Raw genomic sequence first — 22,218 nt, 5'->3', positions numbered from 1 at the left:
TAACGTGCTAAGCTAAAACTAAACAAAAAAAATGTAAAGCAAACAAGCCACTAAATTTATATAATCAGCTAAACTATCAAAACAAAAGGCACACAAAATGTGACTTCTTGCTACAACAAAAACTGCAAAAGCTGCAAGGCGATACTCTGCTGGATTTGCCAAAGACAATCTGAAACAAAATGGAAAAATACTTACAACTGCCTTCTAAAGTAAGTAAAACATTTATTTAAACTAACTTATAATTTTAAACAATAAAACATAAACAGTTAGAAAAACACTCTACTTCTTTTATTTCAAACTGAAGATACTCAAAGAAATTCCTACACCATTAAGAAACTACTAAACTACCAAAAACGACAACAATTACATGCCTGGGAAAAGGCAACATAAAAGGAGGCACCTGACCCACATTAAAACACCCCCAACAGAAAACTAGAAAATAAAGAACTGCAATGATTAGCAAAAACACATATTTAAGTATAAAATAGAAAACAAGTAGCAAACTATGGGGCTGATTAGGATGGCGGTTGGACTTTTGTCCAACCGCCATCCTTTTGTAAATGGAACTGCCTGACAGGCTGTTGGTGGTCCTGCTATAGGTATTGGGATGCGGCCACCGCCACCATTGTAGGAAGGAAATATAACTCCCTCTGATGCACCAGTGGGCTCAAGGAGTCCTTGGATGCGTTTGTGTTCAGTCTTTCCGACTGCCAACCATCTGCCCACCATTGTGATATGGCAGGTGGAAAACATGCTAACAATGGTGGTGGGACTGCCACAGACGGGCTGTTGGTTGCGGTCCCACCGTCATGGCAATCAGGCCCTTTGAATGCCAATAATAAGTGTCATATACAATTTTTTACATTTAATTTGTATTATTGCACTATTTTCAGACATACTGACAGAAAGAGCAAGATACATCACATCACAGAATGGGAAACAATTACTCCTTCACATGGACTACACTTACAGCGAAGACAGTACAAGCATGGAAACTATCAATTGGAAATGTGCAAAATATGATGTTGGTATTAATGTAAGAGAACACAACCACCCCCCAAATGTCAGTCAAATTGAAGTAAGGCATATATCACAACATTTTAGAAAGCAGAGCACGAGCTGCCAAGTGCCCACAACTAAAATACTAAAGGATATACTAACGTCCCTGAACACATCAAAGACCAGCTACCAGCTTTACCCCCACTTAAAACGCCCCACTTAAAACGCTTAATAGCAAAAAATTAAAAAGCCAACAGTGATACCCTCCTACCCATAGAAGACCCCAACATATCCAAATTCCTCAACACTTAACCACCACACATAATGAAGAACATTTCCTTTTGCATGATAACCTTAACAAGGGAAACACATTATAATATTTTCTACAGCAGAAACCTTATTAAAAAATAAGCCTATCTCAACCATGGATGATAAATGTTCCCTAAACCATTCACTCAGATATACACCATACATGGTAAATATAAAAGCACTAATATACCATTTATATACACCCTGCTATCTAATAAACAAAGTAGTGCTAAATACAAACTACTAAACCACATTAAAATGAAAACAAACAACTACTCCCCAAATCCAAAATGAATTGATTTTTTTTACAATTCATGATTCAAACTTTCCATAAACCTATGCCCACACAGCCATACAAGGCTGTCTACCATTTTAACCCAAAGCATTTGGAGACACTACCACCAAACTGCACTAAGGGCCCGATTTCGAGTTTGGAGGTCTGACAGCTGGACCGCCATTGCGGCGGTTGGGAGAACACATGCCAAGCCGGCGGCACCTGACCACCTTATTCTGAGAACACCACCAAGCTGGCAGTGTTGTGTCAGCGGTGCCACAGCTCATAGAAAGAGCATGAAGCCTATGCCACAGCCATGGCAGCACCACTTGCACATCAGTGCACTGTGTACCATGTACCATGTCATGCACATAGACAAATTTGCCCAGGGGTTCTCTTTGGGGCCTATTCCTTGTCGTTCCGCCTACTTTTTCATTGTGGGGTCCCCACCATGAAAAGGTTGGCATACAGGCAGATCGGAATAGGCATGGCAGTGTCGGCATGGGCACCTCCATTCCCTGACACGTTCACCACCCCTGCCCCATTGGGATCCGGGTCCTGGCGGTGGTGGTGGTTTAGTGTCAGGCTTGTGGCGGTCTGACTGCCTATCTCGTAATCTCGCGGGTACGGTGGTCTTGGAATCAAACTATCTACACAGTAACAAATAACCCTAAGGCAAAATTCAAACCAGTATACACATTTTTTATAACTAAATACAAAAAATATTATCTTTAAACATACAACTAAAATAGCAAATAAGGGCCTGATTCCGATGGTGGTCGGTCAGACCGTGGAACGCTACTGCAGTGGTCAGAAGACCGCCAACAAAAATGCAGGAGGTCCGAATGCCATATTCCAATTCGACCACCGGGCTGACTGCTGGAAAGGCATGAGGTAAGACAGTGGGGCATGCTGCTGCCCTGGAAAAGGGCTGAAGCACATGCCTCTGCCATGCAGCGCCTCCTACACGTCTGTGCACCTTGTGCCATGCACCATGTCGTGCATTGCACACGGTGCACAGCGGTAAGTGCGGGCACTACATTTGCCCCCAGGACCACTTTTCAGTGGCTCACGATGGTAGGGGTCCCTGTTTGGGCCCCATGTCACTTTCCGACAACCTTTTCATGATGGGGCTCCCGCAATGAAAAGGCTGTCGGGAAGGGATATTGTAATCCCGACAGCAGTGTCTGCCTCCGCACTGCCACCATTCTGGGATGCAACTCTGACAGCCACCCCGTCAGGACCTATGATCTTGGCAGAGCCGGCGGTCTTGCATCTGACAGCTGTGGATCTGACAGCCAGTATCAAAGGGCTGGCAGCAGTCAGACCGCCACTGACAGCCTGTCTGCAGTCTGGCCGCCACTATCAGAATCAGGCCCTAAGACTGATTCATAAAATAATGATGTATATTAATTAGTTGAAAAACGAAAAAGTCACCAAACACAATGTTCAAAATTACAAATAAAATCTAATGGAATCAATTAAATACAGCGCATGCAATGTGATATAACAACTACCAATCACATCAAATACACATGCATAATAAAATATGACATTTCCCTCCCCCCAAAAAAATAATAACTTAAATAAAACGTACTATTCCAGATGTACGACCATTCCAAATTGCGACACGCAATTTGCGCTCAATTGTGAGTCGCAAATTGCGAGTCGCAATTCGGAATTTACAACAGTGTCAGAGACACTGATTGCGATTCCCAATAGGGTTGCAAAATGCGAGGCTCATGAATAATAATGAGCCACTCGCAATTTGCGACTCCAATGGGAATGGCTGGCCCTCCCATGGATGGTGGCCTGCTGGGTTCAGCAGACCTCCATGTCTGGGACTGCTTGTCAATAAAGCATTTGTTTTTTTAGATGCAGCCCAGCCTGTTTTCCTTATAGGAAAACGGGATGCATTAAAAAAAAAAAGAACTGTTTTCGTTTCATTTTTTAAGGGCTGATAGTGGTCCCTGGGACCACTGCCTGCCCTTAAAAAATATTTTTAGAGCCAGTCACAAAGGGGAAGGGGTCCCCTGGGGACCCCTTCCCATTTGCAACTCCATTACCACCCTCTTGAAGAGGGCGGTAAATTACAAGTGTTTTCTGACCGCAATTGCGGTCGCAAAACATTCATACATGGCTAGAGAGTCGCTATTGGCAAGGGAGCGCCCCTTCCTAATAGCGAGTTGCAAAAGACTATTTTGCAAATCGCAATTTTTTGGGACTCGCAAAATAGTGATTGTACATGGCCATGTAGGTTTTTGCGTGTGCAAACGGGTGGCAAACACGGTTGCGCACGCAGAAACTGGTCTTACATCTGGCCCACTGTTCTGTAGATGTAGATCTTCATCCAAATCCATGTAATCAAAAATATAATTCACCAAAAATGGAAAAAATAATTCTAAAAAGCCTAAAAAAATAAAAAATAAAAAGGGGTTACATATACTATTCCTCGCCAATCTAAACCATTTCAGGAAAGGTGTTGAACAGTAAAGGAGCTTCATTTACTATTCCCATTCCATTCCAAACAATTTTGGGTAAGGTGTTCGACAATAAAGAGGTTACATTTACTATTCCCTCTCCTATCTAAGCCAATTTGGGGAAGTTGTTGGACACTAAAGGGTTTTCATGTACTATTCCCACTTCAATCTAAACCATTTTGGAGAAGGTGATGAACACTACAGGAGTTACATATATTATTCCCACTCCCAAATAAAAATATTTTAGGAAAGGTATTGGACACTAAAGAGGTTACATTTACTATTCTCACTCCAATCTAAACCGTTTTGGGAAGGAGTTGGAAAATAAAGGCGTTACATTTATTATTCCCACTCCAATCTAAATCATTTTTGGGAAGGTGTTAGACACTAAAGGTGTTACATTCACTATTCACACTCAATCTACACCATTTTAAGGAAGGTGTTGACACTAAAGGAGTTACATTTACTATCCCCACTCCGCAGTAGGACATCTTACAAGAGTTTTTTTACAATAAAGAAATCAAATAACTTGTAACCCATTCTTATCTTATGTTTGCTATATAGATAACAGTAAAAAATATCTAAAGAAATCATTATATTTAATTGATAACATTACATAAATTATACATTATATTCAATATGTTTACTAAACAATTAACAAACATTATAAGTTATAAATAAAATCAGACATTTGCAATAAGTAAACTAATTACAAGATTACAGACATTATTTTTACATTATATATTTAAAATATCATGTATTAATTATAGTACATACATAACAATCTGTTTTGATTGCACACATAAATATCTAAAATATCTTTATAATTACCTAATTTATAATAATTTGAATAGTTTTTTCTCTAAGTTAAATACAAAAGTATTGTAGTAAAATTAATTTTATAACTGAACATTATTTTTAATTTTTAAACATACATTTATTTTATTACAAAATAGTCACATACAATACCTAAAAAGTAAGCATATTAAAAACTAAATTACATAAAAAAATAATATTTATAATTTAATGTTTACTTATTTCATACACAAAATAATTAATAAAAAATGTAATTCTTATTTATTTCTAAACTAAATACATACAATTATTTAATGTGATAACATTTTTAGAAAAATATAGATCCGAATTTGAAAAATAAATGTTATCATTAGTAAATAATTACATAAAAATTACAATTTTCTAAACTTAAAAAAGAAACGTAAAAAATTATTAATGACATATTATGATCCTAAAAAGCATATAAAAATATATATTTTTTTAATTTCAAAATTAAAGAATTACATGCACATAAATGTGCTTTTCTTATAAACATTTTACACATAAGTCACATAAATATTACAAAGTTAATATATTTTTTAAAATAAAAATTAAAAAATGAATTAACATTTCAAAAAAATATTCACCCACAAAATCAAATATTTACACCGCTACATGTATCTTTTATAACTATCTATAACAGGGGATTTCAACCTGTTTAAAAATAAGAGCTACTTAGGTAAATGAAAATCATCGTAAGCTAGTAATATTCACTTCAGTGCAGCATTGCCAGCCATAATGTAAATTAGGCTTTGTTAATTTGTAATGTCTCAACTTGGGTATAAATAACACCCACAGCTACAATACCCCCAGTATCAAGGTAATGCTATTAGTAATAAGTGTCCTAAAGTGGCATGATTTGTCATTCAAATATCAGCTTTTAATATATTTTGGGTTCTGAAAAAACACACATTTTTGGCTGGAAGACACACTTTGCAATTTTCCAATAGATATATTAATTCCAAAAAACAAAAGCTTCTAATTTAGTAAGCTGGCCTGCACACTGGAGAGATACTCACAGGTAGCTGGGGAGCTACCAGTAGCTCACAACCTACTTGTTGAAGGGGCCTGATCTACAAATTGCATCCCTACCATCACTGAGATAGTTCACTAGCAGCTACACTTTAAACACCTTACATCAATCAGGCATTTGTTAAGCGCGACTACTCACCCTTAAGGGTCTCAACGCGCTAGGGGTAGGGGTGGTGCAGGTTCCAGTCCATCAAGTAAGGGGTCTGTCGAAGAGCCAGGTTTTGAGGTTTATTGCGAAGATGGGGAGCGATGTAGTCTGTCTGAGGTGGAGCGGAAGGGCGTTCAAGGCTTTGGCCGTGAGGAACGAGAAGGAGCGGCCTCCTGCTCTGGTCTTTCTGGTGCAGGGGACCACGGCGTAGGAGAGCTTGGCTGATCGTAGGGTCCTTTTTGGGGTGCGTGGAATTTGAGTGGGCTGTTCAGGTATGCTGGTCCGGTGTCGTGGAGGGCCTTGTGTGCGTGGGTGAGTGTCTTGAAGGTGATTCTATCCTCGACGGGGAGCCAGTGGAGTGTGCGTAGGTGCTGGGAGATGTGATAGTGTTTTGGCAGGTTGAGGACCAGTCTTGTGGCGACGTTCTTGATGTTCTGTAGCTTGCGGGTGAGGTTTTTGTTGATTCCGGCGTAAAGTGTGTTGCCGTAGTCCAGTCTGCTGGTGACCAGGGCGTGAGTGGCGGTCTTTCTGTGCTCGAAGGGGATCCATTTGAAGGTCTTACGAAGGAGGCGGAGGGTGTGGAAGCAGGAAGACGAGACAGAGTTGATCTGACGGTCCATTTTGAGCTTGGAGTCCAGGATGATTTCCAGGTTGCGTGCGTGATCCATGGGAGTTGACGGGTTTCGGAGGGCGGGGGGCCACCAGGTGTCGCTCCAGGCGTCGGGGTTGGGGCCCATGATCAGTTCTTCTGTTTTGTTGTTGTTTAGTTGTAGGCAGCTGTTTTTCATCCATTTGGCGACGCTTCCATGCCTTCTCGAAAAGTTGTGTCTGGCGGTATTGTGTCATAACCTACATGACACAATACCTACTCCCTACATATACAAACAAATTAATATTCACACATTTTAATAATCTCCCCACCCTTTTCTCCTAATAACCCTACACCCCGCTCCTATAACATAAGTGCATTAACATTAACTAAAAACATTAAACAAATTTATAATAAAATATTAATGTTTTTAAAATTACTCCCAAAATTTAAAGAATGAACACAAAAATTAACATACAACTAAAACATTACCAAAAAAAACAAATTAACCCATAAAAACGATATAAAATACAGCAATACTTTTTAAAACAACCTTTTTTACAACATTTTTTTAAAAAAAACACTTTAATCAACATCCTTTTCTTGAATATTCATGTCCCATGGGGTGTTGTGAAACCATCTATAGCAGAGTGGGGGCTTTAAGGGCCTATTCTGTCTGCAACTCAGCAGACAAAAGCTCACAATTAACCAGAGAAAATAGGTCGATAGAAAAAGGACAGAAGATGGAGGGTTAAAAGGAAGGATGAGTGAAAGGATGCATGAAAGGGTGGGTGGATGAAAGGCTGCATGGGTGGGTAAAAGGATGGCTGAAAGGATTTGTATGTGGGAGACAGGATGGGTGAATTAATGCATGTGTGGGTGAAAGCATGGGTGAAAGGATGGATGGGCAAAAGTAAGCGTGGGTAAGTGAAAGTCCGAGTGGAAGGGTGAATGGGTAAAAGGATGCATGGGTGGATGAAAGGATGGGTGAAATGGTGGGTGGATGAAAAGATATGTGGGTGGGTGAAAGGATGGATGGATGAACGGCTAGATGGGGGAAAAAAATTGTTAGTGGGAGAAAAGATGGGTGAAATGATGCGTGTGTCAGTGAAAGGATGAATGAACGGGTTGTTGGGTGGATGGGTGAAAGGATGCATGGGTGAGTAAAAAGATGGGTGAAAGGGAGGATGCATGAAAGAATGCGTGGGTGAAAGGATAGGTGGGTGGGTGAATGGATGGATGACAAAATGCATTGGGTAAATGAACGGATGGGTGAAAGGGTGAATGGGCAAAGGGATGCATGGGTGAGCAAAAGGATGGGTGAAAGTATCCGTTGGGGAAAGGATGGACAAAAGGGTGGATGGGTGAAAGGATGCCTGGGTGGATGAAAGGATGCATGGGTGGATGAATGGATGAAAAGATGCGTGAGTGAAAGGATGGAGGAAAAGGTGGATGGGAAAAAGATGCAAGTGGTGAAAGGATGACTGGGTGGGTGAAAGGGTGAACGGTTGCATTGGTGGGTGAATGGATGGATGGGTGAAAGGATGGATAGCTGAAAAGGTGGATGGGTATAATGACAGATGGATAGATGGAGAAACACTGAATGATGGATGAAAGAATGAAAGGATGAATGGATGACAGAATGTAAAGGTGAAATGGTGGATAACAGCTGGTGGATGGAAGGCTAAAAGGAGGCAAGGAAAGATGTTTGGATTAAAAAGACAAAGGAGCACTCTAGGGATGGTTGTGTACACTTGCTTCCCTTTCTTGGTTCAATGGAGCTCTCGCAACCATGTGGGGGGGGATATTTTAATTTTCTGGCTACTCCCTTGCCTGTCCACGATATCTTTGACATCACAATATTCTTGAAACAATATTTATGCACCACAATATTTTTAATTTGATATTTTGTCTAAACGTCACTTATTCACTTGTGAGCATTGGCTAGATCTGTATGTGTGAGCCTATTTTTTCTGTCAGCGTGTGCATGGGTGCCTTTGTGTGTGTTGGCTGCTAGCATGCATGTGCACCTCTTGTTGCAGTGGTTTTGTGTGCATAGGTGCCTGTGTGTTCATAAGTACCTTGATGTCTCTTAATATGCGTGCATAGGTGCCTCTTTGTGTGAAGTGTTCTGTGTATGCATTTAAAGCTTGGTAGGCGTTTTGCTCTTTGAGTACGAGAATCCATTTATGGTGTGTGTGTGGCTGTATGTTATGAGGTCTATGTGAATGTGCTGTACAAAAGTCAAGCCTACTGCACTGTCCTCACAATGACATTCTTGGATACTATGGTAGTAAGCCTACCACTAACATGTGATTCACTACCTTATCTCTGTGGGTATCTGGGAATGGATTCTTGTGCTCTAAGGTGAGGGAATAGAGACATCTAGTGGCTAATGTGAGAGCAGTCTTAACTCTTAACCCGGTGTGCTCGGTGGAGACAGGTGGGTGAGTTATTGTTTGCTTTTAAGGGCCATGAATGATGTCAACATAAAGACTACAGCCCCGTTCGCTGCCGGAACATCACTTATTTCGACGCTCTGGTGGCGTTGCGCCATTTCCCATATTTACAAGTTAGTGCTAAGCCACTTACCGTGGCTTAATGCCATCTTGTAAATATGCCTCTTTCCGCCGCCGTCCTCTGCGGCAAAGGGGCATACAATGGGTGTTGCAGTGGGTGTTCCAACCCAACACCCATTGCTTTTTGATGCTGCCCAGATTTACAAGGCTGAGGTAACGCCAAAAACTTACACCTGGTCTTAGAATGGCAATATGAGGAGGATTTATAAATTTCTCCTTGTTTTTTGCTCTTTATATGTGTACTGCAAGAGCAAATCGCCATTATTGATTGTTTATGTGCAGGAAGGTCTCCCTTCCTGCACATAAACAATCACCCTTGTAGCGCAGGCACCCTTGCAACATGGCGGCAGGGTGCCTGCGCTGGCACTAGGTAGCATTTTTTGCTCCAGCGCTAGGGGATACACAGGGGTGCGCCGTATTCTTGTGAATATGGTGCATCCCTGCATTAAAAAAATTTGGCGTAGCACCGCGCGCCAACATTTTTTTGTAAATATGCACTTATAAATCTAAACTTTCCAATGCTAGCTTCCTTCAACAGTTTTAAGGCGCACCTTCACTGTACTGTTATGTTTTGGTAGCGTTGTGATCGTGCAGCAGAGGTGGGAAACATGTCAGCAATAAAACAAAACACACACACAACAAAAGCGGAAGCCTCGGAGAGGAAACACAGGGAAAGAATAATATTCTTATCAAGGCCTTCTGGGGACAGTGCCTTTAACAATTACTTATGTCCTACGGGTATAAATTGATATCTTAACTTTGGCCTGTTCTACAGCCAGACTGTGTAGAAGGTGTCATCTTCGTCTGGGGCTGCAGCATACCAAACTGAAGTAACCTCCCCGACCTCGGATATTTTTTCCACGTTTTGCTGGCACGCAGCGTGACCGTGGGTGTGTTTGCAATTACCAAGGGTGAAACAGGAACAGGGCCGCCTTATCTTCCTGGTTTCCCAATGTCACTAAACGCATTTTATTTTGAGATTCCTGGTGGTGCTTGGCAAAGATAAACAGAATCTTCCATCAGGAAACTCGGGAGCTATTTCCACAGGAAGTCTCAAATCACTTAAGTAAATACAACTCATTCTGCCTCGTTCCAGGCACGCTGTGGAGTTGGACGTGTGAGACAGCGACAGCTTGTGCTCAACGTCCCAAGGAGAAGTGCGTGAACTTTAAAAGACACGAAAACAAAGGGCGAGATGTACCAACCCCAATCTGTGCTATACCAGACAAAATTGCACATGCGCAAGAATTAACAAACACAATTGCGCATGCCCAAATGCCATGCAACTTAACTTGCATGCACGCATCTTCCCTCCGCACTTTGTGGTCATGAGGTGTGCCATGGGCAGAGGCGCGACTAGAGCCAAATTTCGGGGGGGAGCTAAGAAAAAATTTCGGGGGGGGGGGCTGAATCTTTAAGCAATAGGCAGAGTGGAGCTAATTTGGGGGGGGGGCTGAATCTTTAAGCAATAGGCAGAGTGGAGCTGCAGGGGCTCTTAGAAGGGGTGAAACAACAGCAAGGCCTCATTAACATGCAAATGGCCTTTTAAAGACCTGTGAAGTGCCCGGGTGCAGCTGTGTGTGTGACCCGGGAAGCTGTCTCATCCCGGGCTGCAACACATGAGGGGGGGGGAGGGGGAGGCTGAAGCCCTTTGAGTCCAATGGGTGTTGCGCGCCTGGCCATGGGTGTAGCAGGTGCAGATTTTATTGTGTCCTTGTTGTAGAGCAGCAGTGTAGACCTGCCCACTAAGGTAGTGCAACTGTGTTGCACACAATATGGGCCCTCGTCCCAAGGTCACACAGTGAAGGAAAAACATCAAATGGTGGCAGGCACCTTTGTTTGTGTTTTTGTGGTGTGCAGGAGTGGCTGCTGAGGCTGTATTGGGTGAAAGGGTCTGCTTACTCTCTATGGCTTCTAAGGCAGGGAACGCCCACCCCTTAGCCAGGATCATGCCTGCTCTAAGCCCGCTCTCTGTGTACAGTCTTATGGTTAGAAATGTGTTGATTTTGCACTAAGTTGTGATATTACTCATGATGTATTAGGCAGGCAGTTGTACGAAATGAGATAACAGTGGCCCCTCATGGTACTTGCTCGCTATGGTCTCTCATTTTGACCTCAAAACTCAATAAAACGTTTTGGTAGAAAACAAATATTGATTTACAACCTCACCCTTAACTTAGAGAATGTAAATCTCATTAGAACCTTGGAATGTTGTCCATTGAAGACAATGAAGGGTCTCAGGGCTTATAATGGCTGACATAAGCCTTCCTCTCCAGCAATTCAATGTTTGTTTTTCTTTTTTCTCCCTTTTTAATTTAGAACATTCTATCCTCAGTCGGTGAAATGTTCTAATTCCCCGATAGCACTTCTTCCTCAGGCTATACCAATTGTTAAAGGACTTCTCCCTCATTATTGGCCCTCGCTAATGGCTCAGACCTAAAGCTCGGATTCAGGGCCTTTAACAACCAATATAGCCCTCCACAGTGCACTATACGTTTATATCAGAACATTGGAATGTTGAAAGACACTGAAGTGGCTCAAGGCTTATAATGGCAGGTATAAACTTTCGGTTCCAACATTCAAATGTTTGTCTTTTTGCTTCTCCCCTTTTCATTCAGAAAATGTTCCCCTATAACTTGGGTTCAGGGCTTTTAACAACTATTAAAGCCCTGGGAAGCGGATAAGGAGTCTATAGTATTGACAGGAATGGGGCCTTTATGCCCTGTCCCTGTCAGTTAAGTTCATTAGGGTGTTGTATGAGGGTGAGCGCTTGCTGACATCAGCAGGCCAGCCACCATCTCCATATGCCAGTGCTTAAAAGAGCTGCGGACATGTGCCCGCTGCCTTGTTTTGCTGTGAAGGGCCCCTCTAGAAACGCGAGTGCAGTATGTACGCTCACCCTGTTGTTGCACATCAGCCTCTGTCTTGTCACAGTCCCCATATGTGAATTGGGACCTATGGTCAAAGAAAACCTCCCCGCAGTATTTGGATGCACATTTTGCCCCTCACAAATGGGCAGCCCAGGATTTGTGAGTCTGGGCCAAAACGTTAATTTTAATCCTACTAATGTTCCCCCACGGATCACAAACGTGTGCATCATAGGTGTTTCATTCAAAGTGTTTGGGAAAAGATCCAAAACTGAAACCACTGGTAAAAATTGGGGTTAACTTTTCCTGGGCCATCATGTTATATATGCAAAAAAAATTATAAATTAGTAATCTCTAAATCACTCTATAGTTATGATATATTTGAACAGGGTGTAAACAACTGAATCATAGTACACTGGGGTGCGGCTGCAGTGTGCTCAGATAGATCAGCATATAATATTTCGTAAATTGTGCCTTGAAGGCTCTGCAATAGCGACTCTTCATTTAGTAATGCCTCCCATTGCATTATGGGTAACGCAGATCTTGAATTCTGTAATCTGATTTCCCAATGCAATCTTTATTCGCGCAATCACCTGATGTACATGAGTAATGGGAATATTAATATTATTACAAGAGACATCGTGCTACTTAAATATTACACCGTACCTGCCCTAATTTAAATCCATGTATGTTAAATAATTAATCCTCCGAGCCCAATATTTAATCACAATATGAGTCAGCCAGGAGGAGATCTGTGGTCTTTGATGTCACTAAAAAAGCTTATCCTGTAGCCAAACAATCAAATATCGCCCCCGGACAGGAAAGAGAACAGTGGCAAAAATGCAAAGCATGGAATGGAAAAAAGGAAATGAGAGGAAATAATCGGAGGGAAATGAGGAAGGCCAGAAGGATGCGACAGAGAAGATAAATCAAGTAGGGTTAGGGGATGGGCTAAGAAGAGTTACACCACTGACACTGACCAGGCTGTGGGGCATATTCCCTCCTCTTCTTTGTGTCCGGGGAAGGAGGAAGGAAGACGCACTACTACACAATTGTGTTGTCAAAAGTGTGCATAAAAGTTCCATTGTTTTCATGTTATAAACTGCACTTCACATGTCACTTTGCCCTTCTGTCAGGCGCTGAACCGTGGAGGGCATTTGTTTCTTAAACACCTCGGGGGGGGGGGGGGGGGGGCACAACGCTTACTCAGGGGGTTTGCTACTGTTTAGAAAATTAAATATTATTCACAGATTAATAAAGTATAATCAAATAGAAACAGCGTGTTTGTAAATTTTAAAACGTTCTGTACATGTAAAGGAACTTGAAAATGAAGTTGGTATCCTCAGCATGAATTGTGGGAGCAGTGCAAGTACAGCAAGCAAACATAGTAGGGACAGTGAGTGGCCTCAACTGAAGACCTGCCCAAAAAAATTGTAGTCTAGCATATCGGTTCATCTTTTAGAATTAAAAAACAAATTTAGGAAAGCTCTAACATTTCTTGTAAAATTAAAACTTTGGTGTTTTTTAAATAAAAATGTTTCCGAATAAAATAAAATATGCCTGCATTTGTGTATTTGTTCGATGTATACTTGTTTCTACATTTTTGTTTATTGTTTTGAGGTTTTGAGAAAATGGGGATCCACAGAAGTCAAATGATTAAGAACGACTGGTGTGGGGTGCAGCGAATGGGCACCTTCTGGTGTGTTGTGGCACGCAGTATGATTTCAGAAGCCCTCGCGTGAGTGAGCATGGTGGATTCTACACATTTGAGGTTCTGCGATGCTTAGTGGCATCTGCAGTGAATTGGAACACCGTAGATAGAAATTTGAATTGTATGACTTTGGACTATAAAAAAAACATAAAATGTATTTAACCCGTTCCACGCTCATGACGGAACCACTCCGTCATGAGCCACGGGCGCCATGTGCTCATGACGAAGTGGTTCCGTCATGCTGCGGCCGTTAGCGGCCGCTCCTCCCACGCGGTGCTAATTCCCCACCTGTGCGGGCGATTAGCGCAGTGGGTGGAGTCATGACGGAACCACGCCGTCATGAGCACTGCTCACCCGTGACTCATGACAGCGTGGTTCCGTCATGAGCACGGCAGCGCCGTCAAGCCCCCAAACCCCCCCAGCGCTGCGGCGGAATTCGCGCCGCAGCGAAGGGGTTAACTGGAATACAACCAAAGTCATTCACTCATGGCAGCCTTTAGGAGCAGAGTTGTACATTGGAACGTGGTTAGTTAAGATGTTGTGCTTCATTACACTTGGTAGCAGTAACTTTTGCCACTGGTAAGCAGACCACCGAGAAAGTATGGCAGGACTGACTGGCAAGTACTGCTTCTTGGGACTTTATACGTGTGCAGGCATCCACATGTATATCATATCCCACCTCCTGTCATTTCTGGATACTGATTCTGTTTTAGCATCATGTACCCAGTGATGGCAAGAGATGCACGTCTTCATGCATAGGTAAGGGTTTCAGTGGTCTAATCCTGGGCAGTGTAGATAGGGAGCTTTGGTGGTTCTCCCCAAGAATGACTGGCATCTGAGGTTTCCCAGGGGAGTGGTCCACTCTAGAATGGGGGCTTGAAAGACCTCTATGTGTGGGCCAAAAATACACTGCTTCTCTCTGCATGGTGGAGACATGTCTGCCTGGCTCTCAAGTGGGCTACTGAGCAGTAATGGGTGTGACAGTAGAAAAAGGTGCCTCCTCTTTTTAGTTACCAGCCCTGTAGGAGAGGGTTGGTTTTTAGGTCTCGCCTGACCCAGCGCATGCGCTGGTCTGGCGAGACTTATTGAGAGCGCTCCAAAAAGTGCTACCAGGCCAGCCTAGAGCTACAGTGCATGTACGCGGGCGCGCGCACCGCGCTTTACCGCTATTACTTTCACTTTCGCGGCCGCACGGCTGCTTTGATGTTTGATCGTGATCCCGATCACTTTAACTTTCGCGGCCGCACGGCCGCTTTGCATAGCCAATAGGTCTCCCTTTTTGGACCTTATAAGTATTTAGTTATGCAACTGTTGCATGGCTAAACACTTATAAGGTCCCAAAGGCGAGACCTATTGGCTATGCCAATGCTTGTTGTAATTCCTCTCCGCCTTGTCACTACTTCCCATCATAAATAATTAATAATAAATGCCATTATTTATTAATTCTGTTTTTAAAATGTAAAGAATTTTTCTACCTTTGGGTTTTAACTGGTTTTACCTGAAGATTTTCTTCTTTTATAATTACAATGATCAAAAAGGCAGCAATGGTGGATGAAATCATACTGAATGTTTGTTTAAATCTCTATTCATTTAAGTGTTAATATTGCAATGGTTTTAGTTAACTATGCAAAATTAAAGAAACTGAAACACTTATAAATATAGGTATAGTGAGCAGCATACCAATAACTCTCATCAAATGCATTAGCAATACTCATTGATATCATCGCCCATCTACTGGGCTCGACTTTGTTGTATCCAGCAGGCTCTTTGAGCAGGCGCTGGACAAAGAGACTTGAGTTGTGGTGAGCAAGAGACCACTAAACTTGCACCAGTGGGCTGTAGACACATGACCTGACCTTTAGTCAGGATCTGCTTTTGTCCTGCACACCCCCATCTCTAAATGTGACTTTGTTCTGGCTGCAGCGTCTGGCTTGCACCCAGCACCCATCCTCTCTCCTTCTCCCATCAACCTGTAGACATGGCCTTCAACCATGTCTCAACGTGGGCTCTGGACTTTGGATACCCCTCTCCCAGAGGGCCAATTTGTTATGGCCTACAGTCATCTCTGGTTGTAGGCCAAATATGCAGTCTAAATGCACAACAGCCCATCCTTCACTGCTCACAGTACTCCCCCTTTGACTTTACTCAGTACATTTTGGGCACAGGACCTTGCTTTGGGTCAGACACTACACTGAGTGCCACAACCACATAGCAGTTTAATTGGTGTTATAAATAATGTCATTTGCTATACCATCTGTGAATTTCTGAGTGAGGTCACGAGTAGCGCATTCAGTGAGTTATGGCTGTTTTACTTACCATAAGATACACATTTCAGTGGGTTTTACGTCTTGCAACTTATGTCTATCATTCCTTCAACTGAAGCCTCTTTGGGGAATGAATTTTTTTTTCCAGCTAAAAAAAAGATAACTCCAACACATTTTTAGTAATCTTTTGGGGCTTTTTAATGATATACTTTGGGTCATGGGCAAAGGAAGTGATCACAGTACATGGTCTTTGGACAGCAGGATCTGGGTGCAGGGCATGGACTTGAAATGTGCACTGCACCCTCCCCGCAATTCCCAAAACCCAGTGCTCTTGAACGTTTGTCATGTCCAGTGTGGTCTGGATGCATGGCACTGCTTCTGTTCATGCCCTGCATCCACCCTCTGCACCTTGAATTCATTGCACGCAGCCTGTGTCTGTAGCACTCTCTGGGTACAGGGTGTGGTTTCCTACCATGCCCAGTTCTTCCACATTCAGCCATTTGCATCAAAGCCCACTGTACTCAGCTATAGGCCATTATCAGTGGGCTCTAGACTCACTGCCTGGCTTCTGGTCATGACCTGTGCTCAGATCTCATGCCCTCTGATTCCACAGTGCACAGCCTTTGGAATTTGGTCTTAGGGAGGAAATAACTCCATTGTGGGTGATAGTGACTATGTAGCTAGTTTTAAATGAATGCTTCCAATTATATGTATTATTATTTTGTATTTACTTTGGAACAGTTTTATGAATCTTCATGATATTGAGAGACACTTGACCTGTTAAGATCAGGTGCTTCAAATGTAGTGTAGATTAGTTAATGCGACCAAATGTTGTTTGAAGTGATCTAAAAGTGGCAATTCCAATTTAATGATCCATAGGAATTCTTGCTTTCTGGTGCAGCAAAAACTCCAGAATGGAATTATATGAAGCTTGACATGAAATTAGAACTTTATTCAGAAAAGCCCATTTTTATGGCTCGGGGAAATCCTTTGAGATGTTTTTGAGATATTTGCATACAAGAATGTGTTAGCCATGCTTCAAATGGATAACCTTTAGAATATTTGGGCCATTCATAAGTTAATTATTCACAACTCTGAATGCATGAGAATCTAAGAATAAACATGTAAAAAATATCACAATGTAATCAGGCATAGGAGCATTTTTCCCGTCTGACATTTAATTATAGCAGGACTCGCAGACTCTAATGGTGAACCCAGGACCCTATAGATCTGCTTGACCTCAGGCATACTAGATAATACAGAAATGGGGCATGAGGGCAAGGAAATTTGGTAATGGGACATATGTAGATATGCACAAAATGTGATCTGATATTCCCAGATCATTTACAATTTACAATATCTTTACCTTGAACTGCTTACACCGGTATTTGGCTTTTACTCTCTATAGAAAATACTGGATCTGGTCCTGTTGGGTCTTGAAAGACTTCAACTCAACTCCAAGAGTGGATCATATCATTCACAATCCATATCTTCCTTGCTAGAATTACTGCACTGTTCTTTACTTTTGTAATTTTATTTGGGATTTTCACATGATTGTATCTGACATAGATATACATCAACCTTTGAATAACATTGTTTCCTCAGGTGCCAATTAGTTTTCAAGAAATAAGTACTCGCAGAACGTCCTGCCCACTATGTAACATTTAAGAGGCGAGCCTTGGAGTTTCCCATTCATATTTGCCAGGGAAATTTGTTTCCTGAAAATTACCAGTATCAATATGTGTGTGCAGACTTTCTACCTTACAGGCCATTTTCAAAACCTTAGCCAACCACACAGATTAACTGAGGGGCGGGGAGACACTTGAGGTTGTAATGGGTCAGACTGTGAACCTTGGGCTCGAAATGTGCAATATTTAGCCCTAGTTTTGGACATTAAAGCATGTGAAGGAGATGGGTGTAGGGAATAAGAAATAAGGCAGGGGAGTCATTGTCTATAACTTGATTAGTGTTTAATTAATCACTGTCAACACAGATTAGTTGAAATTCAAACCGCAGTAAGGGCCTGATCTAGAGTTTGGAGGGAACTGAAAAATCACCCGAATTCTGGAAGAAACCTTAAATACGAAGGAGAATCCACTGAATCAAAATTCAACATTATAGTATCACAATCATTGAGCAAAATCTGTTATTGGATTCTAGTCTCTATCCTGAATTGTGTGAATTTCCTGTATATTTGAAAATCGAAATCAAGCCACCAGTCCATAAATATTACTGGATTTTTCTAATTTACTTCTTATAGTGTAAGGTATATCTGCCTTATCTGGTTTCAGTGGGACTAGCTGCCTCCACTTCCCTTCACAATCCTCCTCAGTTTTGCAGACTACACCACACTCTTGTAAATTAAAGATATAAGCGGAAGGACTTTGTACATATTGATGCATCAGAGTGAGCTTATTAGGTTTGTGTCACCTGTTCTAAAGTGGAAACATTGTCATAGAGTCATTGCAAAGTGCAGTAAAATTGAAAATCAAATCTGCTCAATTAAAAAAAATATGTATATTTTAATAGTTTCCTGTTTTTTTAACAGATGTTCCACAAGGATTTCACATCACATTGGATAAAGCACCTTCTGAGGGGGATAACATAACAGTGTCCTGCACAGTGAACAAATACCTATATACAGACGTTTCGTGGCATAAGCTGAGGACAATACAAAACAGAACAGTAACTCGCGTGGTCAGGGAGCAAAGGAACTCCCACACTGGGGAGTACTCTACCACTCGGACTTTCCTCATAAGGAATGCTTCTCAGGAAGATTCGGGCACCTATATTTGCCGAGCAAAGAACATACGTACCAGGGAAGAAGTGCGTCAAAGGAAGGACATTACCATTAGAGGTGAGCACAGGAGAAAAAAGGAAGCATTGACATGGACCTCTAAAATTAAAGGCACCAGAAATAACTGTACCACACAGAGCATTGTAAACCATTAAAGGACTCGTTGAAAGTAACAGCTGTCTCAAACGGTGGTGATTTGTTGCATTGAGGCTCTGCGAGGTGCCCGTCCAGAGATCGAGTGCTGGAGAAATAATGTGAAGTGTTGAAATGAAAGGGAATGGGTGGGAAAGCATGCTGCACCACCTGGATCGGATGGGTGGGAGCGCATGGTGCACCGCATGGATCGAATTTGCTGCAGTGGTCTCTTTTTTGGTGGTGGCGCCCTTCAAACATATGGAATGTGTGGTGAGCAACCTGCTCATTTCAAGACCAGCATTTGTGGAAGCAGCACTGTGCATAGCCGCCAAAGGCACATCATTGCGGCTTCAACATTTCAAGCGACTGGCTTCCCTTTGGAGGTGGTCAGTTTTTCAACTCTTTTGATGAGGGAAAGGCTACTGTCTTGAGTGGTTCAAGAAGATATTTTGTTGCCCAGTTACGGTAAAAGTAGCCACCTCCCATTTGTCATCACGGGCGACAAATCTATATTGACATGAAGCGGTGTTGCATGTGGGAAAGTGATATTTGGGCTGATATGCTTGTTACACCTATGTTTTCTTTTTGGGGTCCCTTTGTTCTGTAGGAGGTAGTACTGGTGAGCAGTAGTTTCAGATCAAGTAGTATCCAATTATTCAAATTATTTAGAATTTCCTTATTCCTTTTCTACACTGCTCTCTTTCTGTATGTTGGAACCCTTCCCTTTTTTACTTCTACTTCTTCTGCAGTTCTATTTGGAAGTAGTTTTTTAACTCGTTGTTCCAGTCCCAGCTGCTTCACACTAATTAGCGACCCTATTCAGAAATGACAAATGAGACAAAGAAACTAAACACATACTAGTGCGTAAAGAAATAAGAAATGATACTGCATAAACTGGAAAGGTTTTCAACACAAAGAGCTCTTATAAAGTATCCAGAATCTGATTTGGTTCTTATATTTCCTTTGTTAAGGACTTTGAACCCGATTTTATTAAACAATAAAATGTTTGCCTAGTTTTATTGGATAGCTCCAAGAGACTGATTATGGATGTGTCGTCCTACTGAGGGTGTATTGATAGTAGGCTTCAACGCATGAGGTGAACAACTTTGAAATCAATGTTTTGCCTTCACTGACTCCTTCTGATCAGGTGTATTGTGCTCCCTGTGCCTCAGGTTGAGACTGTCATGAGCCGCTTGGTCTTCAACGTGCAGCGGTGTTTTTAGCCTCATAGGGAGCATTACAATCCATTTCTCTGGGATGAATTATTGTCATGATCACATCCCAGAGAAAAGGGGGAAGATATTTTTGAAAAAGATTGGAATCCATTTTCTTTTTTTATTGCGAATGAATTGTGCTCAAATAAATCTGCTCCACAAAAAATCACCCCATGCACTCCCCAGCTTATAACAAACAACAAAGAAAGCATGATTTCAGATGGAATGTTCCCTGCAAGGAGAACCTCAGGGTTCCTTTTATTATAATTGCTGCCAAAAGACTCACATTCAAAGCATGGTTTGATATGGGTAGTCCATTATGTGAAAATCATTACTGTTAGTGTCCCTTCTCAGCCAGTCTCAAAAAGAGGGGTCAATCATTGGAACACATTTGGTGCACCAAGTCAGTGAGATACACATTGGGGTAGAATGCCAGCTATCAGGTGCTTAAGAGCAATCAAGAGGGGAAGGGTCACCCCTGGGTGGCACAGCAGTGGATAGTGCTTTGCTGAAGTGGTAAAGTCCACAATTGTGACTAGCTCGTCAATTTCCTCTTCTGTTGAAATGAGACAATCTCACAAATGGCAGTTTCTCTGTCCTGCCAATCAGAGCCAATTGCAGGGATCCAAGATTGCGGTCCTGGGTATCCAGGTCTGGGTTGGTCATTAGTCTCTTCCTTTTGCCAGGTCCACTCTTACATGGACATATTCTGTATCATGGCTGCAGGATTTGTCAATTTTAATATTTTCTCTGATGCATGCATTATGGTGGTGCAACATGTATAATATGCAGTTTGCTGCTATTTAGAAAACTCTTCCTGTGAGATCTCATTGGGAGTGCTAATGCTGTGTGCATTCTTTGGATGTATGATCGTGGTGCGAATATCACTTTCTCACAGATGCAGCATTTTCAGCTTGTATTTCACTTATTATGTGCGAGTGAATCAGTGGACCTTTCACAAGTGTCTAGTTGTTCAGGTCTCCCTGGATGTATTAGAAATTTGGGAGCCCGAAAAAAAAGGGGGAAAAATGTGTTGGTAAAGTTCACCCGTAATGATGGCAGGGAGTATATGGAGGTCCGACTAACACAGTATTGATGGCAGATGGAATTATTCCAGTAAAAATATACCTAATTAATGGGAATTTGGTAGCAAAGGACAGAAAAGTCCACCAAGATGTTGTGTTTTCCCTTTGCTCTTGTGTTTGCAACATGCTGCTGTGTCCTTAAAAAAGCTGATGTACCCTGCTTTGATTGTTCTATGGAATTTCAAGATTAGGAATTTCGTGATACACTAATATCATAGACAGACTATCGAGGGGCAAAATATCGAAAGATAAGTGCATATAGAGGAACTATAGACTCACTATTCTTAACTCCACATGTATGGACTACGACAATATATATCATCAAGGTGTATAGATGCGGTTTAGGAGTAGAAAATCTACACCTACTTACCTTTTGAGAATATACACTTCGGTATTGTGTCCACGATATGTGGTGCCATGGAGATTCCTAACTCAATATTTCGGGGACGTCCCCCCTGCTTTCAGTCAAAGTAGGGTTAATTTGCTCAATATAAAAAGCTGGAAAATACAATTTCGTCTATTTCGGAATCACAGAAATGTCATTATAAAACTCAGTGGGGGATTACAACATGCCCATAACTCTGCATCACTCATCTAGGACCATAATTGAATCAACATACGTCCTCCTTTATATTTCCCTCAGAATTGAGTTGGCCTAAGTAGGTTCCACCCATGTCCAATGAGAACTCTATGTCTCTCTGCAGGATAAGTTATGAGTGAATTAGCATTTTTCTTACTTCAACACTACAACACTGATGTTGTGAAAGTAAAAAAAGGCTGTGTTCATTAGATTGCAGACGGCAAGCAAGGCAACAAATGCGTGAAGCAGGTACTAGGCTGTTTTATGAGGCAAAAGCCTGAAGGTCTTCATCCATGTTTTGACCTGATTCCTCCTTTCTAA

At 41.9% G+C, this 22,218-nt stretch overlaps 1 protein-coding gene across 2 annotated transcripts in view; it reads left to right on the top strand.

The window, feature by feature from the left end:
* The window catches only part of FLT1 (fms related receptor tyrosine kinase 1), a 389,921-nt gene that overhangs the window by 187,997 nt on the left and 179,706 nt on the right, over window positions 1-22,218 (top strand). For both annotated transcript variants that reach the window (XM_085621641.1, XM_085621640.1), the window contains exon 13: window positions 18,635-18,943. In XM_085621641.1, the coding sequence (XP_085477767.1) occupies window positions 18,635-18,943 (309 nt within the window). The remainder of the gene's footprint in view (window positions 1-18,634; window positions 18,944-22,218) is intronic.

The sequence above is a fragment of the Triturus cristatus genome, chromosome 8, assembly GCF_964204655.1.
Source record: "Triturus cristatus chromosome 8, aTriCri1.1, whole genome shotgun sequence".
Classification (NCBI taxonomy): domain Eukaryota; kingdom Metazoa; phylum Chordata; class Amphibia; order Caudata; family Salamandridae; genus Triturus; species Triturus cristatus.
This window is presented reverse-complemented; position numbering and strand designations above follow the sequence as displayed.